General features: G+C 42.2%; 1 protein-coding gene across 2 annotated transcripts in view; it reads left to right on the top strand.

Moving 5' to 3' along the window:
• The window catches only part of DDC (dopa decarboxylase), a 217,630-nt gene that overhangs the window by 61,578 nt on the left and 129,049 nt on the right, over window positions 1–27,003 (top strand). For both annotated transcript variants that reach the window (XM_089654936.1, XM_089654937.1), the window contains exons 3-4: window positions 4,747–4,860; window positions 7,850–7,969. In XM_089654936.1, coding sequence (XP_089511062.1) covers window positions 4,747–4,860; window positions 7,850–7,969 — 234 coding nt within the window. The remainder of the gene's footprint in view (window positions 1–4,746; window positions 4,861–7,849; window positions 7,970–27,003) is intronic.

Raw genomic sequence — 27,003 nt, 5'->3', positions numbered from 1 at the left:
GGCCGATATTTTTTTTTTTTTTTTTTTTTACCGTTCCTGGCAACGTTGGCAGCTTGAACGACCGATTTTTCGTTTTTTTTAAAGAAAAATTGGTAGGTTTTCTCCCCATCTATGCCCTGCATTAGCCTGTGTGAAAGTTATAAAGTCTACAAGCAATGGCACCAATCATTGCAAATTAATCACACATGAAGCACTGATGGCCTATTTCATTTCTTGAGGCCCTAACATGCTAGGAAAGTACAAATGGCCCCCAAAAGACCCCTTTTTGGAAAATAGTCCAAAGTATTTAGTAAAAGACATGGTGAGTTATTTGAAGTTGTAATTTTTTCCCACAATTCTTTGGAAAATGAATAAATTATTATTTTTATTTTTTTTCACACATAATTGTCAAAATAACAAGTTACTTCTCACACCTGGCATAGACATACTTACAATTGCACTTCAAAACACATTCTGCTACACTTCCTGAGTATTGTGATACCACATTTGAGACATTTCCACAACCTGGCCACATATAGAGACCCAACATCCAAGTAGTACCTTCACACATTGTAGGAGAATAGAAGTGGCATAAATTACACATCTAATTTTCTGACTACCTATCACAGTTTTGAAGGCCCTGGAGCACCAGGACGGTGGAAACACCCACAAAATGACCCCATTTTGGAAAGCAAACATCCCAAGGTATATTCTATCAGGCATAATGAGTCTTTTGAACATGTTATTTTTTTCCAAACATTTTTAGAAAATGTGGAAAGAAAAATGAAAACTTTTTTTTTTCACACAAAGTTGTCAATTTATAAGATATTTCTAACACACAGCATGTACATATCAAGAATTATGCCCCAAAATGCATACTCCTTCTGAGTATGGCGATACCACATGTGTGAGACTTTTCCGCAGCTTGGCCACATACAGAGACCCAACACCCAAGTAGCACCTTCATGCATTCTAGGAGGATAAAAGGGGCATAAATTACACATCTAATTTCCTGACTGCCTATCACAGTTTTGAAGGTCCCAGGCACCAAGACAATGGAATGTTTTCTTTCCAAAATGTGGTAATTTTGTTTGTTTTTCCAAACTATATTCTTTGATTTATAAAGGGTTTGCCAGATAGTTTGGGAGACAAGTTTGGGACCTGACTCTTGGGGTCTGGCATGATATCCCAGTACTGGTACTGGGCCTGTCATCCTGGGGTCTAGCTCTGTTGGCATTTTCTGACTGACTATTTAGGTGTAATGGCACTGTTATGTTAGCGCTGCTCGTTGTTGCCTGCTCTTCAGAGCATCTTATTCTTTTAGGAGGGACTACTTCCTCTTCCGATTCGGTCACCGATCCACTGCTTTCCCTTGGCTCGTAATCCAAATCGGAATTGGACGGTGAGAGCTCAGGATTTGGAAAGCCTCCTCACTAGAATAATATTTTTTTGACATGTTGGCAGTATGTCAGGCAACTGTAATGGGTACACCACTGATGGGCTGCAGTGATGGTGGCTCTGTTATGGGTACTCTGATGACAGGCTGACAGGTCCACTGACAGGCTGCACAGTTGTATGCGCTGACAGGTACACGGTGATGGGCTGCTGACAGGTACACGGTGATGGGCTGCTGACAGGTACACGGTGATGGGCTGCTGACAGGTACACGGTGATGGGCTGCTGACAGGTACACGGTGATGGGCTGCTGACAGGTACACGGTGATGGGCTGCTGACAGGTACACGGTGATGGGCTGCTGATGGGCTGACAGGTACACTGTGATGGGCTGCTGACAGGTACACGGTGATGGGCTGCTGACAGGTACACGGTGATGGGCTGCTGACAGGTACACGGTGATGGGCTGCTGACAGGTACACGGTGATGGGCTGCTGACAGGTACACGGTGATGGGCTGCTGACAGGTACACGGTGATGGGCTGCTGATGGGCTGACAGGTACACGGTGATGGGCTGCTGACAGGTACACGGTGATGGGCTGCTGACAGGTACACGGTGATGGGCTGCTGACAGGTACACGGTGATGGGCTGCTGACAGGTACACGGTGATGGGCTGCTGACAGGTACACGGTGATGGGCTGCTGACAGGTACACGGTGATGGGCTGCTGATGGGCTGACAGGTACACTGTGATGGGCTGACAGGTACACTCTGATGGCAATCTGTAATGTGCTGCACTGTACTGAGCTGTAACTCATGGTTCCCTTTCTTCTCCTCACACAGGATCCGTGTGTGAGGAGAAGTGGTGACAACAAGTAACCGCTCATTGTTTATACTTTTGATCGACTGTGATAGGACACAGCTGATCGCAGGGTAAACAGCCAAATTTATTGTCTGTTACCCTCATCAGGGAAAGCGCTGTGTCCTTGGGACACAGCCGACAAGAGACCGGCGCGCTGCGCGCCACCAGGGGGTGCGCTTTGGGGGCATGTCCAGGAGTATGCCATATGGCGTCCACCCGGAACGCTAAAGCATTTTGCAGGCCGCCACATGGCTATTGGCCGGGCAGCTAATGGTTAACCTTTTGTAATATATCACAAACCTCTAAATAAAGCTTTTTCAATTGTAATACAGGAAAAGAATTTTGGTATTACCCTGGGGAAGAAGTGGCATGAGATGAGGCTCTTAATTGTCTTTGACTCTAACTGCTTCCTTCCAGCACTGGACAGGGATTTAGTGAAATACCTTAGCTTAGAAATTGAGTAAAGCACAGAGGATGGATTGGGGCAGCAACAAGATGATGTTTGCCTGTTAACTAACCTTTAACTGTCTTGGCTAGTCAATACAACAAGTGAACTTAATAACCTGTCACTTCATATAACTGATAGAATAAAGACTACAGATGAAAGTTAGGCACTGCCAGATGACAGGTCACCCAAGAAGCCCATGAATCCTGTAGCATCTGCAGGTGGTGGGCCTTCTAATAGGTTTTTGCATTGAAGGATAGGGTCGGGTGATACTCAGCACCAGCATTTCATGCATATGTAAGTTATTAGGTTTTTGTGGGGCTCCAAAGGTACCTCTTAGTTATAGATTATTTACATCTGCAAGCTTAGCTCTATCAGATAAGTGGCAGCTGTATTTCAAAGCTTGGTTGAAGTATCTAAAAACCAAAAGCAAAAATATAACAGATGTGGTGGTTGCTTTAGTTTTTCAGGTTTTGCATTATTAATTTTTACCTAGTAATCCAGCTATTACCACATTTCCTGCCCCTTGGTGGTTCCTCCAATGTACCTATTGAAGGAGCTATGGTATCCACCTATGGATGTCTTTGTTCATTTCCATTACAAGTTGGGTGATGGGATTATTAGTTTACACAAGATAAAATAGTTTTTTGCTTCCAATTTATCCTACTGGAATTGACAAGGACATTGTATTTCTGGCAAGATCAATGGATATTTTCTCTACTTGCTAAAAATGTGCATTAATAAAAAGGGTAGGGAAGACATCCATAGATTGGTCAGTTGAAATATAATAATTTTCTGTTCTAAGATTTACCAATGCTTTACAAATATGTAGATTTAAATTATTTTTCCATTCCTGTGAAGGTGACAGACAACAAAGAGTAGATACTCTTTTTCACTGGGTAATTTTTTATTAATGATGATAAACCTTGCTACAACATGAATGTACAGTAGCAGTTGTGTATATTATTGTTGAATAGAATAGCTGGCTTTCTTAGGTTTTTTAACCACTTGCCGCCCTGCCACTGTAGAAATACGGCGGCAGGGCGGCACGGGCAGGCAAAACCACGTTTCAAAACGTGTGTTTTGTAAACAGATAGGGGGTGCGCACGAGGCGCGCCGCCGCCCTATCTGTCCCGCCGATCACCGCCGCAGATGTCAGTCGCCGGGTCACAGCCGGTCCTTACCGGCTGTTTCCCGGCGATCGGCGGCAAACAGTGACAGACAGCACAGCTGCAGTAGCTGTGCTGTCTGTCACTTCCCTGACAGCTCAAGGACAAGCTGATCGAGAAAGAAGACTTTCTCTCTCTCGATCAGCGGTGTCCCCATCCAGCACACACATACGCCCCCTAGTAAAATACTCCCCCTCACACAGATAACCCTTCCCTGCAAAATAAAGTTAACCCCTTCCTCCACATTGCCATTAGTACAGTGTCAGTGTTTGTTTTTTTTTTTTTTGCACTGATCACTGTATTAGTGTTTTTGGGGATGTCAGTGACCCCAAGTCAGTACCCCCCAATGTCAGAATGTCTGCCGCAGTCCCGCCATAAGTCGCTGGTCGCTGCCATAAGTCACTGATCGCCGCCATAATTCGCTGATCGCCGCCATTATTAGTATAAAAAAAAACTAAAAATCCCAGTATCTTTCCCGCCATTTGTAAACGCTATAACTTTCACGTAAAACAATTAATTTACACGTATTGGTCAAATACGACCGAAAGAAAGCTCTATTTGTGTGAAGAAAAGGACGTAAATTTCGTTTGGGTGCAGCATTGCATGAACGCGCAATTATCAGTTGAATTAGTGCAGCGCCGAGTAGCAAAAAGAGGCCTGGTCATTAAGGGGGGTAAATCCTCAGGAGGGCAAGTGGTTAAAGTAAAATAGCATTGTATATCATCTGTTCATAGGGCAAAATGTCACATCAGAGACCACCACAATCTTTTAGGCTACCCACCACTGATGTAGACACGGGAGATGGCAGAATATATTTTAAAGGTTGTACCTTCTATCATGTGGTTTGACTTATTTGTCATAAACTATTTTCATTCTAAACAATTTTCTATTTCTTAGGTAACACATTGGCACAGTCCTTTTTTCTTTGCATATTTCCCCACTGCCAGTTCATATCCAGGCATGCTTGCTGACATGTTGTGTGGAGCTATAGGATGTATTGGCTTTACTTGGGTAAGTATGAAGAACGTTGCCTCTCATGTGACGTGGATTTACACACTTGTTCTTGTTTTAGTATTATTTTGTTTATTTCTTTTTATGTTTTTTGCTGGTGTATGTTTAGTTCAGGTCTCATGGCAAGCAGCACAGAATTCAGTAATAGAGACATATATTTCCAAGTAATATGAATTAAAGTTGAACTCTGGGATACAAAAAATATTCTCTAAACACAAGAACCATGTGTATTCATGCTTGAATGTTGTTAATCTTTGTGTATTTCTTCCAGATCTACGCAATTACTGTATTTAGTATGAAATGTTTTTTGTGCAAGAGCTTGCTGTCATAAAGACTTGTTACAGCTGATCTATCGCCTTGTACAGAGTGACTGGTCTTGTATCCTCTCCCTGTAGGTTTCTGCAGGCAGCCAAAGGCATTTGGTGCACACAAAGTGGATTTATATCCTTTAGCTTTTGAGGAAAATATTTAAATGAGTGTTTGTACCCAAAGGTCAGCCTTAAAGGATAAGTTCACCTTTTAAACAAAAATAATATATGCACATTTTTTTTGTAGGTAAAAAAATGTCCATTTATTATTTTTGTCTACAGGAGCCTGGAAAGCATTGCACCAGTAATCAGTAGATTGCTGATGCCATGCAGGTCTCCTGCAGACCTGTCAGAATATCTACTAGTCATAGGGGATGAACGGTCAAGCAGATATTCTGACAGGAGGCTTCAATGAACTACCACAGCATCGTAGTAGTTCATTGAAAACTACAAACCCACAGCTGCTAAGGCTGCTGGGACTTATTTATTTCAGGTACTTATATAGCGCCATCAATTTACACAGCGCTTTACATATATATTGTACATTCACATCAGTCCCTAACCCTCAAGGGGCGTACAATCTAAGGTCCCTAACAGGGGCGGACTGACCATTTGGAAACTCGGGCACTGCCCGAGGTCAGTAGGGGGCCCCATGAGATGCCCTGGTACCTTTTTCATAGGCTTTTTTGAGTTTGGGCAAGGACACAGGGGCCCCATGATCCCCTATTGCCCAGGGGCCCCATGAGTTGTCAGTCCGCCCCTGGTCCCTAACTTACATTCATTCATACATACATATACTAGGGCCAATTTAGACAGGATCCAATTCACCTAGTAACATGTCTTTGGAGTGTGGGAGGAAACCGGAGTACCCAGAGGAAACCCACACAGGCACAGGGAGAACATGCAAATTCCAGGCAGGTGGTGCCGTGCCTGGGATTCGAACCAGTGACCCGAGTACTGCCAGGATGAAGTGCTAACCATTTAGCCACTGTGCTGCCTTGCATTTTTTTCATTCAAACAAGTCAAGGAATGACATGGCCATGTGGGCGGAGCTGTGCACGGCCACACTATTTTAAAATTTGAAAGACAGTACTGGGAGACATCTCCCTGTACTATCGGTCAGAGGGAGGGGGGGGCGCGGCTACGGCTATGGGAACATGTTCCACCCTAAAAATGGGTGGAACAAGTAACATGTTCTCAATGGTGAACTTCACCTTCAAATAAATGATTATTGCGTTGACATTTAGAGTTTTTGGTAAAGTATTGGCATAAATGGGAAGCTACCTAGCATATGGCCAATGTAGCCAAAAAAGTCTGTTTTTATGGATGAAGTACAAAAGGGAAATGGGACTAGCACTAGACCATACAAGCTGAGTAGCTTTTTCTGAAGGGGATTTCTCCGAAATGTTTTCTTTTATCTTCAAGCAGCATTGAAAGTAGAACTAAACTCCCATAAAAAATGTACTTATGTGAGAAGTCACCTGACACCTGCTTAGAGACAATGGAAGTAATTGTACATTCCTGTGAACAAATATACAGTACTTCTGTTTTTTAGCCATCTTATATCTGAGTGCCTTAAAAGTCCATAACCCCATACAGCACTAGGATAAGAATTTTTACATACAGTCAGGTCCATAAATATTGGGACATCGACACAATTCTAACATTTTTGGTTCTATACACCACCACAATGGATTTGAAATGAAACAAACAAGATGTGCTTTAACTGCAGACTGCCAGCTCTTCCCATAACTCTGGTACAAGTTGATCTCGGTCTCATCTGTCCATAGGATGTTGTTCCAGAACTGTGAAGGCTTTTTTAGATGTCGTTTGGCAAACTCTAATCTGGCCTTCCTGTTTTTGAGGCTCACCAATGGATTCCATCTTGTGGTGAACCCTCTGTATTCACTCTGGTGAAGTCTTCTCTTGATTGTTGACTTTGACACACATACACCTACCTCCTGGAGAGTGTTCTTGATCTGGCCAACTGTTGTGAAGGGTGTTTTCTTCACCAAGGAAAGAATTCTTCGGTCATCCACCACAGTTGTTTTCCGTGGTCTTCCGGGTCTTCTGGTGTTGCTGAGCTCACCGTTGCGTTCCTTCTTTTTAAGAATGTTCCAAACAGTTGTTTTGGCCACGCCTAATGTTTTTGCTATCTCTCTGATGGGTTTGTTTTGTTTTTTCAGCCTAATGATCGCTTGCTTCACTGATAGTGACAGCTCTTTGGATCTCATCTTGAGAGTTGACAGCAACAGATTCCAAATGCAAATAGCACACTTGAAATGAACTCTGGACCTTTTACCTGCTCATTGTAATTGGGATAATGAGGGAATAACACACACCTAGCCATGGAACAGCTGAGAAGCCAATTGTCTCATTACTTTTGGTCCCTTAACAAGTGGGAGGCACATATGCAAACTGTTGTAATTCCTACACCGGTCACCTGATTACCTAGATGTAAATACCCTCAAATTAAATCTGACAGTCTGCAGTTAAAGAACATCTTGTTTGTTTTGTTTCAAATCCATTGTGGTGTATAGAGCCAAAAATGTTACAATTGTGTCGGTCCCAATATTTATGGACCTGACTGTATGTGTAGTCACTTTTAAGCTCTGAACAAAATTAGAGAACATATAAAAGTCCACTTTGATTCATTTTGTTGGCCATTTGTGTAATTTAAGGCTTCAAGTCCGGCATGCACAGAGCTGGAGACAGTTATGTTGGACTGGTTGGGGAAGGTGATAGGTCTGCCAGAGGAATTCCTAGCCGGAAGTAAAGGCGAAGGTGGAGGAGTAATTCAGGTAAGAAACAACTTTTCTGCACTGTGTAATTGAACACTGTTTTTTGCTGCCTTTGTGAATGTCAGTAATGTGCCATTTCTTTTTTTTTCCCAAGAGTAGATGACGTTTTTGTGTGTGTACACTCACTGGCCACTTTATTAGGTATACCTGTTCAATTAGCTTATGCTTGCTGGAACTTTGGCTAAGTGGATTTATAAACCGGAGTTTCAAAAAAGGAGATTATGATAAGAGTTTTCTAACCTGGTATGTGGACCTTCTCCACAAAAAAACATCTGGAATGACATAGCCCGTCTTCTGATAGAAGAGTGGGACAGACTTATTTGCGATCAGAATGAGGATAGGGAAAGCACTCTGGATGCCTTGGATATCGCTTCCCAACCCCATTTAATAGCAGCTTGTTTTGCACAAGCAGGCAGCTCAAAGTGAAATCCCATCAACCTTCAGACTGCATTCACTTTCTTCAGAGCTTGTCATCCTATGATAGTGCCATATATAACTGGTCAGTGGATGAGATGGAGGAGCATGTTAAAGACAGTTACACCAGGCCATGATGGTGAGCACACCAGTAGTCACCTCACCACCAGCCATTCCAAGAGAATTGGACCAGTCAGAAAGTCTGGACCTATCATTTTGTCATTGAGTTCCCACTTGCAGGACCTGCTTAAAGGGACCCTTGACGGTGACATGCAATAAGGCTTTTGGAGTACCTATCCTAGAGAAGATGGTGTATGGTGTATGACCCTGACCCTGTTTTGGCAGTAGATGACCAATACCTGATGAGACAGGAAAATCTCATATGCGCATGTTTGACGCACTTCTGGTGAGTGCGCATTCTTTATATTATATCCACTGTGTGGCACACTGGACTCTGGCCCCCACGCACTCTATTAGGATCTACTGGATCCCCACGTGGGCAATTTTTCAGCTATTTGGGACATTTATCCACTTAATTTCACCACAGTGTGATTGACAATTTTGCACTATTTTTGCACTTAATTGCTACCATACATTCTATGTTTTATGTTTTTATTCCATTTTGTCTAATTTTTATACATATCTAGCGCTGCACCTTTATTTATTGATATACCTGTTCAATTGTTTGGTAACACAAATTGCTAATCAGCCAATCACATGGCAGCAACTCAATGCAGTTAGACATCTAGATGTGGTGAAGATGACTTGCTGAAGTTCAAACCGAGCATCAGAATGGGGAAGAAAGGGAATTTAGGTGACTTTGAACATGGCGTGGTAGCTGGTGGCAGACTGGTTGTTCTGAGTATTTAAAAAACTGCTGAACTGATTTTCACGCACAAGCATCTCTAGGGTTTACAAAGAATGGTCCAAAAATTATAAAATATCCAGTGAGCGGCAGTTGTGTGGACATAAATGCCTTCTTGCTGTCAGAGGAGAATTGGCAGACTTGTTCAAGATGATAGAAAGGCAACAATTGTTCAAATAACCAGTTACTACCAAGGTATGCAGAATACGATTTCTGAATGCACAATACGTTGAGCCTTGACGCAGATGCGCTACAGCAGCAGAAGACCACACCAGATGCCAGTGTACCCATCTTCTGATGGCTACTTCCAGCAGGATAATGCAGCATATCACAAAGCTCAGATAAATTCAAACTGGTTTCTTGAACATGTCAATGCATTCTCAATCCAATAGAGCACCTTTGGGATGTGGTGGACCAGGAGATTCGCATCATGGATGTGCAGCCAACAAATCTGCAGCAACTGCATTCAGCTATTATGTCAATATGGACCAAAATCTCTGAGGAATGTTTCCAACACTTTGTTGAATCTATGCCACAAAGAAATAAGGCAGTTCTAAAGGCAAAAGGGGGTCCAACCCGGTACTAGCAAGGTATACCTAATAAAGTAGCGTGTGTGTGTAGGCCTAAGTATAAAAAGTAGTCCGTTTTTATATATATATATATATATATATATATATATATATATATTTTTTTTTTTTTAACATACATTAAAGATGCTAAAAACTTAATTCTTCCGTATATTGTTGTAGCCTGACTGCTCAGAGTAGAGGATGCCCCCTTAAATTGTAAAACTATTTTTCGTTTTGGGTAAAAGAGGGTTATAACCCCTGTCAGTTTTTGCCATCTGTGAAATCTTCTATTGGGGACAGTAATTCTGGTGTCCCAATGGGTATATTTCCCCTCACAGCCTGTCCCATAGCCAAAACAGGAAGCGAGTGCAAATACCTCCAAAGTGAGAGAATCCCTGGCTATCACTAGGGTCACCACAATAAGTGTCTTCATTGGAAGATTTCTCCTCTCTTCCTGTTCTGATGGCAACCCATTATTTAAGATTTTCTTTCACTCTCAGTGATAACAGGAAAAATAAAGAGGGTGAATATACCTAATTGTGGTTCAGACAGCAGTTAAAACCTCGAAAGGTGTTCTAATCGCTCCCCACTCTATCCAAAACTGGAAAAAAAACCTAAAGCTTTGTCTTTAGTTATAGTTTAGGTTTAAAAAAAGTTTAGAATTTACATTTTGGAATAAAATATTTGATGCACCATGTGCATGATTGATGGCTCTTTGCAGTGCCAGACCTACCAGGGTCGTAAAGGTCGCACTTGAACCATACCGATGTCCTTTGGGGCTAATCTTGGTTTCAAATTCTGCTCATTTATAGTACTACTATGCAAACTTTTATAAAACAAAATGTGAGGAAAGCCAGATACTTGGTGGTGGTGGTGGGGGGGGGGGGGGTGAGCTTGGTTATCCATTCCTTCAAATGATTCTCTTATGACTCTAAGCCTATGCACTGCTTTATAGGTTGTTTTATTTTGTTGGTGATTCCCAAACATTTCAGAGATTTGAAGTGAACCCTTGGTAGAGGCAACCTCAAACCTTATCCATGTCAATATTTACATAGTTAGTTTGGTTGAAAAAAGACAAACGTTCATCCAGGTTAACCGAAAAAAAGTTATCCTATACCCACAGTTGATCCAGAGGAAGGCAAAAATACTAGCAAAGCACGATCCAATTTGCTCCTGCAGTGGAAAAAAATCCTTCCTGATCCCCCGAGAGGCAATCAGATATTCCCTGGATCAAGTTTACCTATAAATGTTAGTATCCAGTTATATTCTGTGTATCTAAGAAAGAATCCAGGCGTTTTTTTAAAGCAATCCACTGAGCTGGCCAGAATCAACTCTTGAGGGAGTCTTTCACATTTTCACAGCTCTCACTGTGAAGAAACCTTTCCGTATTTGGAGATTAAATTAATTTCTATGATTACCATCTCCATCTATTGGTCATAATCTGTTGTTTTCCTGATTTATACCATTGTTGTGAATAAATTATTGAACTAGATGCCTAGTAGCATTTGATTTTTCTTGGCATTCACACAGAACAAATGTACATGCAGTTTCGTATGGTTCTACAAATATGTTTTGTAACTACAAGACAATTTTTCAGTAATAAAGGGCACAGTATATTCCAATGCAATTCCAGTTCTCAACATGAGTTGCTGAATTGGAATGTAATCATTCTTCCAATAAAAGCAAATATTTCTTCCAGTATTTATTGTTCTAGCAGAGCTGCTGATTATCTATCAATTTATATGACAGACAGAGCTGGTATTGGCAAATCAAGTGTACCTGCAATGTGATGTTCAATGCTATAAGGCATTTTGTGTGATTGATTTTCTATCTCCCCCGTGCTTCTAAGAGGGCAAAATCCTAAATGTTATGTGACTGAAAAAGGCTAAAAGCATATTAGAGCCAAGCTGTAATTGCCCTGTTGGTAAACTGTTGCCTGTGAAATTGGCTTGTAATTACATTTGAAAACCTGCATCTATGTGAAGCATCATTATCCGCTGCTTCATTGCAAATGAGAGGAGAGATGAAAGAAAACACTCCATGGATGTAGATGCCGGTCACCAATATTTTCTTTCACATCTGCTTGCCATGGAAACTGTCATTAACCAGTTCGTTTCTGCCCAATTCCACAAATGTCAGTCATGGCGTGCGGATGCTGAACAAATATCAGTGCAGTTTAATAACACGGCTTCAATCATAAATGTTATTGCTTTACGCTGCAATTACAGATTTACATAGACTAACTGAAAAAAGAATTATGTTCATTGACTTATGCAGGCCATAGATGGGGAGAAAACCGGCTGATTTTTCTTTAAAAAAACAGAAAATCGGCCGTTCAATCGGCCGACGTTACCAGGAACGGTAAAAAAAAAAATATCGGACGATTTTCATACCGTCTACAGCCGGCAAAAAGTGTCTCTGCAGAGAGCTCCGCTATTTCTTTGACAGTTATAGCGGCTGCAACATTGTATCTATTTGTATCCATTTTGGATACAGATGTTTTTATTTGGAAACAAACAGATACAATGTTGCAATGCTATAAATGTCAAAGAAATAGCGGAACTCTCTGCAGGGACACTTTTTGCCAAACTGGAATTCTTCTTCTTCATCCTCTTCTTCTTCTTCTTCTTCATCTTCTTCATCATCCTCTTCTTCTTCATCCTCTTCTTCATCATCCTCTTCTTCATCATCCTCTTCTTCATCATCCTCTTCTTCTTCATCCTCTTCTTTCTCTTCTTCATCCTCTTCTTTCTCTTCTTCATCCTCTTCTTTCTCTTCTTCATCCTCTTCTTTCTCTTCTTCTTCTTCTTCTTCCTCTTCCTCTTCCTCTTCCTCTTCTTCTTCTTCTTCTTCCTCTTCCTCTTCTTCCTCTTCTTCTTCTTCCTCTTCCTCTTCTTCTTCCTCTTCTTCATCCTCTTCTTCTTTTTATCTTCCTCTTGCAGGTCACTGCTCATGCGCAGATTTTTTATCGGTAAAAAGATTAGCCGATTTGCCCAACATTGCTGTGAAAATCGGCCGATTTTTGTCAAACTTTACCGATGAAAAAAAAAATCTGCCAAAATACCGAAAAACGGCCAACCTATTAACCCACTAACGATCCGAAAACCAGCCGATTTTTGACCCATCTATGGCCTGCATTAGCCTAGGTTCACACTAGGGCTGCTGCATAATCGTGAGTCTTTCAGTGCATTTCCATAGTGCATTTATATGCGTTTTTTTTTTTTTTTTTGCCTAGCGATATCTGCTGTGACATGATTGTTGCTTGGAGGAAGACACTGAAAAAATCCCACAAAAAAAAACATGTGCATGCTATTTTCATGCAGTCCTATTGAAGTTTATGGGGCTAAAAATGCACTGTGTAGCACTTGTGTTTCTTCAAAAATCATACCATACCATGGTGCATTGATATGCAGGTTTTTTTTTTTTTTTTTTTTAACTTGTCGAATGGATATAACAAAATGCTTTCAATGGTTTATTTAACAGACCAAAAGGAACCAAATAAGAGAAGTTAACTGTTAGGGTTTATACTGTAACCCCTTCCCGCCGACAGTACGCATAGGACTTCCCCCATCCTCTGGAACTCACTACCCCAATCCATCAGACTGTCACCTACCCTCCTCACCTTTAGGCGCACCCTGAAAACCCATCTTTTCAGGGAAGCCTACCCCACCCTCACCTAACAGCCGATCTCCTCCACTCCTCCTACCACTCCATCCCCCACAGCCACTTCCTCCTGTACCACTATCCCCTCCCTCCTAGATTGTAAGCTCGAAAGAGCAGGGCCCTCGAACCCCTCATGTATTGTATTGTTACTGTATTGTCTCATGTACTGTCCCCCACTATAATGTACAGCTCTGAGCAAACCCTTTGGCGCTATATAAATACTGTATAATAATAATAATAATAATAATATGTGGCCCTTTGGACTGGGCTTTTTACCAAGGGGCCTCATACAAGTGTATCTGTCTTTGTGGTGGGAGCGGGCTGCATGGTGTGCTCCCAGCACAGAGACCGGGGTCTTACCGGGAGCCCTAGATCCCATACTAACGATCGGGACCCAGAACATCCGGTTCCAGGTCACCTGATTGCTGTGATAGCCTCGGATTGGCTATCACAATGATCAGTCACTATGAAGCCCGCCCCTGTGTTTTCTCTCTCTGAATGGAGAAGAGAGCTACATGTGTGTAAAATAATAATTAAAAAAATTTAATAAAAAATATCTAGATCAAGGTTTGAGCTAGGTCAGTGCCAACCAGGGGCGGACTGACAACTCATGGGGCCCCTGGGCAATAGGGGATCATGGGGCCCCTGTGTCCTTGCCTAAACTCAAAAAAGCCTATGAAAAAGGTACCAGGGGCATCTCATGGGGCCCCCTACTGACCCCGGGCCCTCGGGCAGTGCCCGAGTTTCCAAATGGTCAGTCCGCCCCTGGTGCCAACATTCGTGTTAGGGTCAAAGGTCGGAGTCAGTATATTTTGGGCAGGATTTAAAAAAGAAAACAAAAAAAATTCTAAATTAGTGTCAGTGTGTTTTTAGGTAGGTATTGGAAAAAAAAAAAAAACGCTAAATGCGCACTATTTCTGTACTATGGATACATACAACTAACATACCTTTATGTGGTATCGCTGTGATTGTTGAGAACAGGAGAATTTAGTTTGGGTTGTTCTTTGGTGATAGGTTATGGTAGTAGCAAAAAACACACAGCTAAAATTAAAAAAATTTTTTTTTACTCTTGTGCCAGTTTTGCTTTGATAATAAAAAAAAATTAGGAGATATCCATTACTATTTACTACCAAATGAAAGCCCGATTTTGTCCTGAAAAAGACAAAGCATAATCCACCTTTATACATAAAGTACCGTATTTTTCGCTCCATAAAACGCACTTTTTTCCCCCAAAAAGAGGGGGGAAAATGTCAGTGCGTCTTATGGAGCGAATGTAAAGCGGCCGGTCCGGTATTTCTGCCGCCACCATGTCAGAACACCGGGCCAGCCGCTCAGCTCTTCTCTCCTGCAGGACCTTACCTGTTCCTTGCTCCAGCGCTGTACAGTCTTCCCGCAGCGGCTTCTGTGACAGCCGGGTGCCCACTGCGCATGCGCGAGAAGGACACATGACAGGTCCCAGAAGGCTCTGGGCCATTCACAAAGCGCAGTGCTTTTCGCGCATGCGCAGTGGGCACCCGGCTGTCACAGAAGCCGCCGCGGAAAGAAGGAGGAAGGACAACTCCATGGAAGTGGGAGCCGTTAACTGTCAAATTCAGGTACCCGTTCCCCCTCCCTTCCCAAAGGTCAGCAGTCTCTGGTAATCTCCAGCAGTCTCTGGTCGTCTCCTGTACCGTGTCCGCAGTCTCTGGTCGTCTCCTGTACCGTGTCCGCAGTCTCTGGTCGTCTCCTGTACCGTGTCCGCAGTCTCTGGTCGTCTCCTGTACCGTGTCCGCAGTCTCTGGTCGTCTCCTGTACCGTGTCCGCAGTCTCTGGTCGTCTCCTGTACCGTGTCCGCAGTCTCTGGTCGTCTCCTGTACCGTGTCCGCAGTCTCTGGTCGTCTCCTGTACCGTGTCCGCAGTCTCTGGTCGTCTCCTGTACCGTGTCCGCAGTCTCTGGTCGTCTCCTGTACCGTGTCCGCAGTCTCTGGTCGTCTCCTGTACCGTGTCCGCAGTCTCTGGTCGTCTCCTGTACCGTGTCAGCAGTCTCTGGTCGTCTCCTGTACCGTGTCAGCAGTCTCTGGTCGTCTCCTGTACCGTGTCCGCAGTCTCTGGTCGTCTCCTGTACCGTGTCAGCAGTCTCTGGTCGTCTCGTGTACCGTGTCCGCAGTCTCTGGTCGTCTCCTGTACCGTGTCCGCAGTCTCTGGTCGTCTCCTGTACCGTGTCCGCAGTCTCTGGTCGTCTCCTGTACCGTGTCCGCAGTCTCTGGTCGTCTCCTGTACCGTGTCCGCAGTCTCTGGTCGTCTCCTGTACCGTGTCCGCAGTCTCTGGTCATCTCCTGTACCGTGTCCGCAGTCTCTGGTCATCTCCTGTACCGTGTCTGCAGTCCATTGGTTCAGAATATTTTTTTTTCTTGTTTTTCTCCTCTAAAACCTAGGCACGTCTTATGGAGCGAAAAATACGGTAGTTGTGATATATACGTTTTTACTAACACATGTCAAAGTTGCAAAATTGTGCTTAGGCATTAACATTTGTTATACCCTTAGATGGGAAGGGATTAAGCATAGCCATTTTGCTTGTTGCCAAAGGCAAAATGTGTCTCTATGACAGGAAGTGAGGAGTACTCTCCCCTAAGGAACGCAGGCAGACAAAAAAAACTTACAGGGGCTTTAACCAAATCTCTTCTTTTTACAGTCAAAACAAGTTTGGCTTTATACACTGTACACTAACCACTTGCTGTTTATAAATGTCTTAGTCATGGTTAGTACAAGCTCATGAGTTTTTTATATCTATTTTATTTTCAGCCAGTGATTGGCTTGTCAACAAAAGTGATGAGGTAGGCTGATCACTTTTACAGTAATAAGAAGGGCCAGTTCCCCATTCCCTCTTGTCATCGCCCATGCTGGAACCCGGGAATGCAGTAAACTGACCCACCTGTGAGAATGGGAGGAGATGGAGGAACATATGTCCCCAATCTCCTTTTCGAGTAATAAAGCCAGAAGCATTTTGTCACTTCTGGTTTCATTTAATTCATTCCCTGGCTCCTGTAGCCGGGGAAGAAGCTAATCAAGCATGATCTGCACTTGATTAGCTGCAGTGGAGGGCAAGGCAGACATGGAGAGTCTAATAGACCTCTGTCTCCATGAAGAGGAACTGACACCTGCCTATACTATCACATAAGGGCCTGTAAGCCTCTTTGTGATAGCAAAAGCAAAAATTTAAAAAAAGAAAAAATATTAAATTATAATAAATCAAATGTGCATAACACATGAATGCAAACACGCAAATGGCACTGTACCATACAAGTTATCACTGAGTGAGAGCAATACTTTTAGGACCATAATTCATGGTTAACTCTAAACAGATCAGCTGTAAATGCTTTTAAAGCATCACCTATACATACCTGTTAGTTTTGTACATTTTTGTACTATGATAAGAAAACCAATAAACCGATTAAAATTAAAGTATCACCTTTTTAGTTTTTTCATATTCATCATTTTTAAAATGTTGATTCTTGGCATATTTTCTAGCAATTTATTCAACCCGGTCCTATCTTTTATATTTTCTCAAACAATAGGGCCTTCTATTGTGTTTTGTGTACTAACATTTATTTTACTGTTTTTTTTCGTGAAAATATGCATTTGGTATAAAGCTGTGCAAATATCATGCAAACTCAACTGCCACCAATTTATTCTACAGGGCTTCTGCTTACAGAAAACTTAACTTGTTTTGGGGTTCTAAGACATTTTTTAACATAAATGTACATTTAAAATGTCTGTGAAAATGTTTTTAATATGCCAGGGAAATGGTAAAACACAATTTTTTGTGTGTGTATAAGGCAGCAGAGGTCCACACTTACCTAAGATGCTGCATCTCTGTCTTATAAAGCTTGCCTTTCCTGCGTTTATTCTGAGGAAGCGGTATGCTGTGGCTGTAAAATGATGAAAAAGTCAGTCATTATGGAGCTTGATATAGGCAGTCATGTATTTCAATGTGCAATTTAAAGATATATAGATGCGTATGTGGAGAAAAAAGGCAGATTTTTGCATTACTTTAATATGGTATTCCAGCATTATAAAAATCTGTTTTCCAGCTATGTATTAAAAAAATAAATAAATCTGATGAATTTTAAAATATTTCCAGAATAACTGACTGAAATCTCTGTTGGACAAGTTGCAGGTTAAAGTGTATGTTGTAGCGAACTAGCCCATCAGAGTTGGACGCGGAGTTCCCCTTTCTTTTTAGTGGAAGTATTCCTCAGCCCTCATTCCCTACCCCCTCCCTTCCTGAGAGGCAAACGTTATCTCCTGAGTGACAGATGGTGGGGGGTCAACACAGGTGAAGGCATCCCTGGTTTGGTGCCAGCAGTCTGCAGAAAGTGTAACCTTTCTCACCCATCATAAAACAGATAAGGCAGCTTCTCCCTGGACTTGAAAGAAGTTGGAACCTCATAAAACTGACCAGCAGTTAATTGAACATTCCTCAGGTCAGCTGTCACCTATGTTTCATATCATGGAGTATGAAGCTGTTAGTTTTAATTGAGAGTCCACTGACCTCCTGCCCAAAATATTGTATTGGGCAGACTCAGAGCCACCCCCCCCCCTTTTAAAAAGGACAGGCTGCAAGCCTAAAAGTTTAGTTCAAGACACACATCTCCTGAGTTTAACATGAGGAGATCAAAGACCCTTTCTGCTCTGCACTTGCATCTGCTTACAAACCAAGGCATATTGGCAAGTAACTTAACCCTTTAACTTCCTTCCTATTATCTCTTTGCTGTACCTTTTTTATATGCATATATATATATATATATATATATATATATATAGTTACATTTTCTTTGTAAATATTTTATTGCACCTGTTTAACACTTTCAGAAAGAAAGATTTATTACTAAAAGAGTCAAACTGTTTCTAAGCACTTACTTGCAATTCACGAATTCCTGCCTTTGAAGAGACGCTACTGTGTTTGTTTAATCCTCTGCCCAATCGGCCTGCGGTGACCGTATTGGACAGGCGACTTTTCAATCATTATAATGTATATTTGATAACGGGAGATTCCCAGTCTCCGACAAAAGTGGTGGTGGCAGTAGAGGGTTAGTTGCGTAATTAACCCGACCCAGTAACAAGCGCATTCAGGCTGCAGGCACCGATTGTAGCCCATTAGCTGGACAATCGCTGTGCAGGGTGCAGCTGGGTGGGGCCTTGTTACGCGCGTCACACCACGGTTTTAGATCGGCCGGTCCTTCGGTCACGAGTTGGTGAGAAGGTCCGGGGTCTGACGCCGCAGGCGTGACGTATTACTGTTAGTCGCGGTCGTGCGATTGTCGCATGTTGGTGGCGGCGACCCTGCGATTGTGACATGTGTCTACTTTTTTTTTTACTTTTGGATAGAGTATTATTATTATTCAGTATTTATATAGCGCCAACAGTTCGCTCAGCGCTGTGAGTAGAGAAGAAATAGAACCCTTATCGAGTTTTTATGTCTGCAACAATTTACTGATGCTGGAGGTATTTGCAGCTTTCCTCCCCTGCACTGCTCCATGGGTGTAAACACAAATGGTTGCGTGAAGTAGCCATTTTTTTTTTAATGAAGTGTTCACTGGTATAAATACCTAAAGCCATTCAGACACCCAAGACCCAGCTACTGGAACCAGCAAAAGGTTATAAAGAGTTTAAAAATTGATTTTTGGACTAACAATCAGGCCATAGACAACAAAGAGCTATTGACTATGACGCATCTACCAGCCCTCTGCTGCCTGTGATCAGATTTACAGCCAAAATGTTCATTTATACATATCCTCAATAACCTCAGTGTTCGGTTCCACCTGCTGATATCACAGCAATTTAATTTCCTCTGTTTTATAAGGATCGGAGTTATCTCCTCAAGCCTTGCACACCAGACAAACAAGTTCCATTAATGCATGGCGCAAAGACACACAAACACTATTGTTTTGTGCTTTTCAGTGTTGTATGCATAACATTAAATCATTAAATTGGTTATCAGCTCTTATGTGTGTTTTGTTAGGAGAAATTGTGGTAATGGTCTTTCAGCAAATGTCTCAAATCCTCTTGTACTGTCGTCAGCGGCCATTAGATTATCAAGGAGTAGATGTCAGTGGTTGATAAACCTCAAAGTAATATCCGTAAAGAGGGGGATCTGGATTATCCATTTTCATTATATTTTAGGTGATTTTTCTTTGTAAGTATAGTGCAGGGCAATAAGATTTACTTTTCTTCATCACCAGTCTATGCGTTCATTTGCCTGATAAGATCTGCTACACCCTCCATGTGCAATACACCTCCATTGCTTTACCACGGAGGTAAACACAAGCTGTAGAAAGATAGGAAAACGGATGCTATTTTAATAGAATACATCTGTAACGCACTTTGGTTGTGATATGTTAGATGTCAGAGTCGGGGGCTTTTGTTGCTATTAGTTTTTGGCAAAGAAAACCTGATCCTAATGCAGGCCATAGATGGCCGATTTTCGGATCGCTAGTGGGTTAATTGTTCGGCCGTTTTTCGGTATTTTTGCAGATTTGTTTTATCGGTAAAGTTGGAAAAAGATCGGCCGAATTTCGTGGCAATTATGGGCAAATCGGCCGATCTTTTTACCGATAAAAAATCTGTGCATGAGCAGTGACCTGCAAGAGGAAGACAAAAAGAAGAAGGAAGAAGAGGAGGAGGAGGATGAAGAGGAGGAGGATGAAGAGGAGGAGGATGAAGAAGAGGATGAAGAAGAAGAATTCCAGTCCGGAAAAAAGTGTCCCTGCAGAGAGCTCCACTATTTCTTTGACATTTATAGCAGTTGCAACAATGTATCTATTTGTTTCCAAATAAAAACATCTGTATCCGAAATGGATACAAATAGATACATTGTTGCAACCGCTATAAATGTCAAAGAAATAGCGGAGCTCTCTGCAGGGACACTTTTTGCCGGCTGTAGACGGGATGAAAAACGGCTGATTTTTTTTTTACCATTCCTGGTAACGTCGGCCGCTTGAACGACCGATTTTACGTTTTTTACAGAAAAATCGGCTGGTTTTCTCCCCATCTATGGCCTGCATAAGGGTCCATGCAGTGGCGTATTTAGGTTTTGTGCTGCCCAGGCAACACAAAAATCGGTGCCCCCCGCAGAGAGAGCCGGACATTGACCAATAACACCCCTGCCTCCCACCCAAGAGATCCTTCCACCATCCCCCATGGCAAGAGAGAGAGACACTCGCCTTCACAGCTCCGGACATCCCCAGGAACGAGAGTCAGGCTGTGCATACACCGTCATGAAACTCGCAGCCTCTCTCGGAACCCACCATGTCCCCATGCCGCATGTGTCCCTTCTTCCATCTCTTCTTCCGAGGGGCAGTGTTCCCTCCCCCCTGGAAAATGCTGCCCTAGGCAAATGCCTTGTTTGCCTTGTGGTAAATACACCCCTGGGTCCATGCTCCTAGATTGTAAGCTCTAACGAGCAGGACCCTCTGTTTCCTCTTGTACCAAATTGTATTGTAACTGTAATGTAGACCTTCCTTTTGTAAAGCGCTGTGCAAACTGTTGGCGCTATATAAATCCTGTATAATAATAATAATGCACACTGGCTTAAAAAAAAAACGCTGCTCCTAGAAGAGTTTAGCATTTTGCCTGTAGAAGCAACTAATTGAACTAAATATTCTACATTATGTGTCCATGCACATTAAGTCGTTTAGAGGCATATTTTAAGCTCAGCATTTGGAAGCAGAAAAAACCCATCCTGTTCAGCGTTTTTGTGTGCTGTTTTCTGGCAGAAAAAATTGCTAAATGCTTCTACATGCTATTAAGAAAAATGCTCAAAATTTTAATTTTTTTTTCTGCCAAGAGCACTGGCATTTCTGTAGCCTCCCTGACGGTATTCCCGAGTGTAGCTCGGGGTAAAGTTTCAGTACTACAAGCGGTAACCCCGAGCTACACTCGGGCTTACCATGCGGCGCTGCTCCGGGATCTGTTCTTCACTTACCTTTACCTGCGCTCCCGCGATGTCCCTCCTGCAGTGTCCCCGGCAATGTCCTCCGGCCGATGCCGACATCTGTCTTCTGGGTTCTGTCCCCTGCGAGCGTCCGGATGGAACTGGCGGGAAATTTGAAAATGACAAAAAGTGACATTCACTAAATACACTAAAATCACATAGTATAACATTCCTGTATCAAACCATTTCACATACATTGTGTCCCGAGTGCTTTGTCCTGTCCCCTGCCTGCATTTTTACTGTTCTTTCTGCCTGGAAACTGAGAAAAGTCCATGGCGTCCAAAAAGTGTCCCTTTAGGTCAAAATCGGTTTTAGACCGGCTAGAGAACAGCGATAGTAAATCAGAACCACTTGCAGAATTGAGTGATAATGATTCGTGGGGGAAATTCATCATCAGACACTGAAAACGATTTTGCGACTTTGCTCAGTGATGTGCGAACTTGGCGCTCTATTTCAAATTTCAGTGTTTTTGGTTTGATTATATTATTGAATTAAATGTATAATTATATTATTTTTTATGATTATTTATTAAATTATAATTTATGATTTCGTGTTTCAAATTTTATCATACCCGGGATGTTTACTAGACTCTTGTTCGGACAGATTTCAGTGAGTTATTCCTAAAAATTACAGCCTACAATAAAAAAAATACATATTTCCATGTAAAAAAAATGTACCGCTTTGAGCACAGAAATATGGACATAATCAGACCTCTAGGGAGGTTAAGCCAGTGTGCATTGCCCCTAAGAGTGATGGCCTAACAGCCTCACCTAACACTAACGTTCAAGGGTGCTATATACCAAGTGATACAAATGGTAGTCAAATAACATGCTTCATGAGCTTTAAAACCTAAATTGTGGAAAAATATATATTTTTTTCTTAGTTGTGGATAGAGCAGGGAAGAGTTAAAATGTTTCTCTTTCTATGACATAGAATTTAAAAAAAAATCTCTACCCACTGGATCCTTCAGGACCTGTTCACAACATACAGGTGCATGTGTATTTTGTGGTATGGGCTGACAAACGCATGCAAAAAGTAGGTCAGGCACGTTTTTTAAAATCCTACCATACCAAACCACATGGTACTGCTGTACCACGCATTTTTGTGGCCATGAACACACCCACATTTGCTAGATGCATGGGGTGTCATTAAGAAATAATGGTATCTGTGTGAATCTGCAAAGGGCAGCACATTTCCATGCTGTGTGGGAAACGCACATGGAAATACATTTAGTGTGAACTGGCCCTCAAACCAGCACACAGCCTCACATTAAACACACAAAAGAAGGCTGCCATTTATTTAACCAAAAAAGAGATTTTAGATTTGATGCATTAGTCCAAAAATGTTTTTTTTTCAGGTTTTTATTTCTGTCTGTGGCCTCATTGGGTAGATTTGTCACTATGGAAGGTAGACCTGGACAGCAATGGAAGTCTGTCCCCACCTAAAATGAGGGGAAATGACCCAGCTGGGACACAGATGTGAATAAACACCTAACCGATGCCGTAGCCCAGTAGTGGTCAACTTTTATAACATAGGAGGCCTCAAGGGCAGCCCCTGAAAGCCACCAAAGGGCTGCACATTATACAGTGTTCAGCATGAGTACGCCCCTTTTGAAAAGTAAGATTTTAATCAAAGTTTTCAAAAGGACATTTGTTTAGCTCATTACATGAAAGTAAGGTTAATAATATACATTAGAATACAAAATCTTCAGTTTTACTCAAATTATTGATGAAAAAAATGAATACATCCCATAACAAAAACTACTCCATCTAGTTTTTTTTTTCTATTACCTCTATGATTTGTAAGGACAGTACCAAGTCTTCTAGGTGTGGAATGAACAAGCTGGCGACATATTGCATCATTCTTTTTACATTCTTCAAGAACATCCTCTTTCAGAGCTTGGATGCTGGATGGAGAGTGATGCTCAACTTGTCTCTTCAGAATTCCCCATGCAGTAGGTGTTCGACTGGGTTCAGATCAGGAGACATACTTGGCCACTGAATCCCTTTCACCCTGTTCTTCTTCAGAAATGTAACAGTGTGTTTTTGATCATTGTCATGTTAGAAAAGTGCATAATAACCAAGGGCACGGAGTGATGGTAGCATCTTCTCTTTCAATATAGAGCAGTACATTTGTGAATTCATGATTCCATCAATGGAATGCAGCTCCCCAACACCAGCAGCACTCATGCAGCCCTACAGAAGGACACTGTCACCACCATGTTTCACTGTTGGCACTATGTATTTTTCTTTGTACTCATCACCTTTGCAACGCCATACAGTTTTGAAGCCATCAGTTCCAAAAACATTTATCTTGTTATCACTCCATAGTACAGAGTCCCAGTAGTCTTCTTTTTTCAGCATGGGCTCTGGCAAATTCTAGGAAGGCTTTTTTGTGCATGGGCTTTAGGAGAGGCTTACTTCATGGATGACACCCATGCATCCCATTCCTCTGCAGTGTGTACTGTATTGTGTCATGGAAAACAATCACCCCAGTTTGGCTTTCTACTTCTTCAGCTACCTGCAGTGAACTTGCATGGAAATTTTTTTCACCCTTCTCATCAGCAGATGCTCCTGTCAAGGTGTTAATTTCTGTGGATGTCTCTGTGAAATGGTTCCAGTTCCATCTTTGTTAAATTTCTGTATCACTTTTGCTACAGTATTCTGACTGATAAGTACAGCTTTGCTGATCTTCTTGTAGCCTTCACCTTTCTGGTGTAAACAAATTATTTTCTTTCTCAGACCTTGTGACATTTCTCTTCCATGAGGTGCCATTGCTGATAGCAAGAAATGGGAAGTAATGCCCTTTTATAATCAGCTGTCTGCTGGACACCTGTTTAATGAATAATTAGACTCACCTGTAGTTGAATTCTTGTTAATTAGGATTTTGCTGTCTAATGCAGGCCATAGATGGGGAGAAAAACTGCAGATTTTTCTTTTAAAAAACGAAAAATCGGTTGTTCAAGTGGCCGACGTTACCATCAATGGTAAAAAAAATCGGCCGATTTTCTACCCGTCTAGAGCCGGCAAAAAGTGTCCCTGCAGAGAGCTCTGCTATTTCTTTGACAGTTCTCTGACAGTTCCTTGACATTTATAGAAGTTGCAACAATGTATCTATTTGTTTCCATTTAGGATACAGATGTTTTTATTCGGAAACAAATAGATACAATGTTTCAACCGCTGTAAATGTGAAAGAACTGTCAGAGAACTGTCAGAAATAGCGGAGCTCTCTGCAGAGACACTTTTTGCTGGACTGGAATTCTTCTTATTTTCATCCTACTTCTTCTTCTTCTTCTTCTTCATCCTCATCCTCTTCTTCTTCTTCATCATCCTCATCCTCTTCTTCTTCTTCTTCTTCTTCTTCTTCATCCTCATCCTCTTCTTCTTCTTCTTCTTCTTCATCCTCATCCTCTTCTTCATCCTCATCCTCTTCTTCTTCATCATCCTCATCCTCTTCTTCATCCGCATCCTCTTCTTCTTCATCATCCTCATCCTCCTCTTCTTCTTCTGCATCCTCATCCTATTCTTCTTCATCCTCATCCTCTTCTTCATCCTCATCCTCTTCTTCTTCTTCCTCTTCTTCACCCTCATCCTCTTCTTCATCCTCTTCTTCTTCATCATCCTCATCCTCTTCTTCTTCATCCTCTTCTTCTTCTTCATCCTCTTCTTCATCGTCTTCCTCTTCTTCTTTTTCTTCTTTTTGTCTTCCTCTTGCAGGTCACTGCTCATGCGCAGATTTTTTATCGGTAAAAAATCGGCCATTTTGCCCACTAATTGCCGCGAAAATCGGCCGATCGGCAAAATCGGCCGATTTTTTTCCAACTTTACCGAAAAAAAAAAACGGCCAAAATACCGAAAAACGGCCGACCAAATCGCCCACTAACGATCCGAAAATCGGCCGATTTTATTTTCGGCCGAAAAATCAGCCGATTTTCGACCCATCTATGGCCTGCATAAGACTTTCATTTTTGCAACATGGTCTAGAATTAATTTGTTAAGAAAAATGCTATTTTGTGTGTGCAAATTCACAAATTGTGTTTGCAATCCATGGCCCACATTTGTGGAAGTATTTTGTAGTGTAGTTTCCCATAGAAATGTTGATTCTGAAAGGAAAATAAAGGTTTTCTGACAAATCTGTTGAGGTGTACCCATTTAAGCTGAGCACTGTATGTAGTGAATGTTTTGGCACAAAAACATGTCAGTCTGCAGACTTTTAACAGCAAATTGTCAGAGACTGCAGGCATGCTACAAGAAATGATCAAAGATGGTGAACATGGGTCAGGAGTTGGAAATGGAGAACATGCTTGAGGAGACAGTCGTAACCTGGAGAGATGTAACATGAGACTGCCAGAGATCACTGCTATTGTACCTCCCTTACAAATCAATGTTTCCAATCAGTGCTTCCTACAACATCATTAAAAAATTACTTGAAGTCAAATTTGATATTTTTTCTCAACAAGATCCAATATACAAGATCCAAGGAAAAAACAAAGAAAAAAGGGATTGCTAGCATGCGGTTAGGTGCAGAGTGGTGCATTGGCAGTAAAGACAGAGAATCCGAATGAAAGAAACATAGAACTTGTATTGAAGAGAATACCAAATTACAAACACCCCAAGTGGGAGAGCACCACTTGGGGCAGGGGTGCTAAACCTTTTGAAGAGCTAGGATCACTGAAGTGAGTTGGTAACCAGTCGTGGACAACAATGAAATGGTTAAAAATTTTATATTTTTTATTTTGAATAGCATAATGAACATTTTCCTCCTGCAGCCTTTGAATGCTGGTGGGAGGGAGAGGAGGAGAAATTGGCTTTCAGCAGTTGCAGAAGGAAAATGAAGAGTATTGGTTCCAGTACATGCTGCCCCTCTTGTCCAAGTGTAAAACAGAATGTGACAGGGAGGCCACATGGGCCCCCTGGAGCATGGGGTGGGGTTGCCATTGCAACCCCTGATGCTACACCAGTGGTTGGGGGGTTTGGTAAAAACATATCTCATCTATGGTGTTTTATTGCTCCCCAAACCGCAAATGTAAACACACCTTTACTGTCCTGAGCCCCCTATAAGGGTGCTTTAACACTGATGCACTGCGATTTACCCGCTTTCCTGCTGGTTAGCTGCACTTTGCCATAGACTTTTAATATCTTGTGGGTGTGGTGCACTTTCTGAAAGCACACCAAGCCAACAGGATATAATAGAAGTCTATGGCTCAGTGCAGCTGACCCACAGGAAAGCGATAGGTTCATTGCACTGCACCCGCAGATCACTGTGAAAGAAGCCTAATAGTTGTAACCCTTTTACAGGTGCTTATATGCCCATTACAGTGTATGTGTTTAATACACTGGCCATATTTTCCTCTTCCAACTTGGTATCACTCCACCTGGGACAGGAGCCAATGCTACAGAGGAAGCATTGTCTTATGTGGTTCCAGCTCTCTCCACAGCAACCTCCGCTGCCTGCGCCAGCTTGATGCACTCTGATGCTCTGGGATGGAGAGTCAAGATCATGATCAACGTGTTGCTAACCCCGGGCATGTGCTTCCCTGGTTTGAGGTTGA

This window comes from Staurois parvus, unplaced genomic scaffold (genome assembly GCF_062004578.1).
Source record: "Staurois parvus isolate SC_StPar_1 unplaced genomic scaffold, SC_StPar_1.0 ptg000814l, whole genome shotgun sequence".
In the NCBI taxonomy this organism is placed as follows: domain Eukaryota; kingdom Metazoa; phylum Chordata; class Amphibia; order Anura; family Ranidae; genus Staurois; species Staurois parvus.
This window is presented reverse-complemented; position numbering and strand designations above follow the sequence as displayed.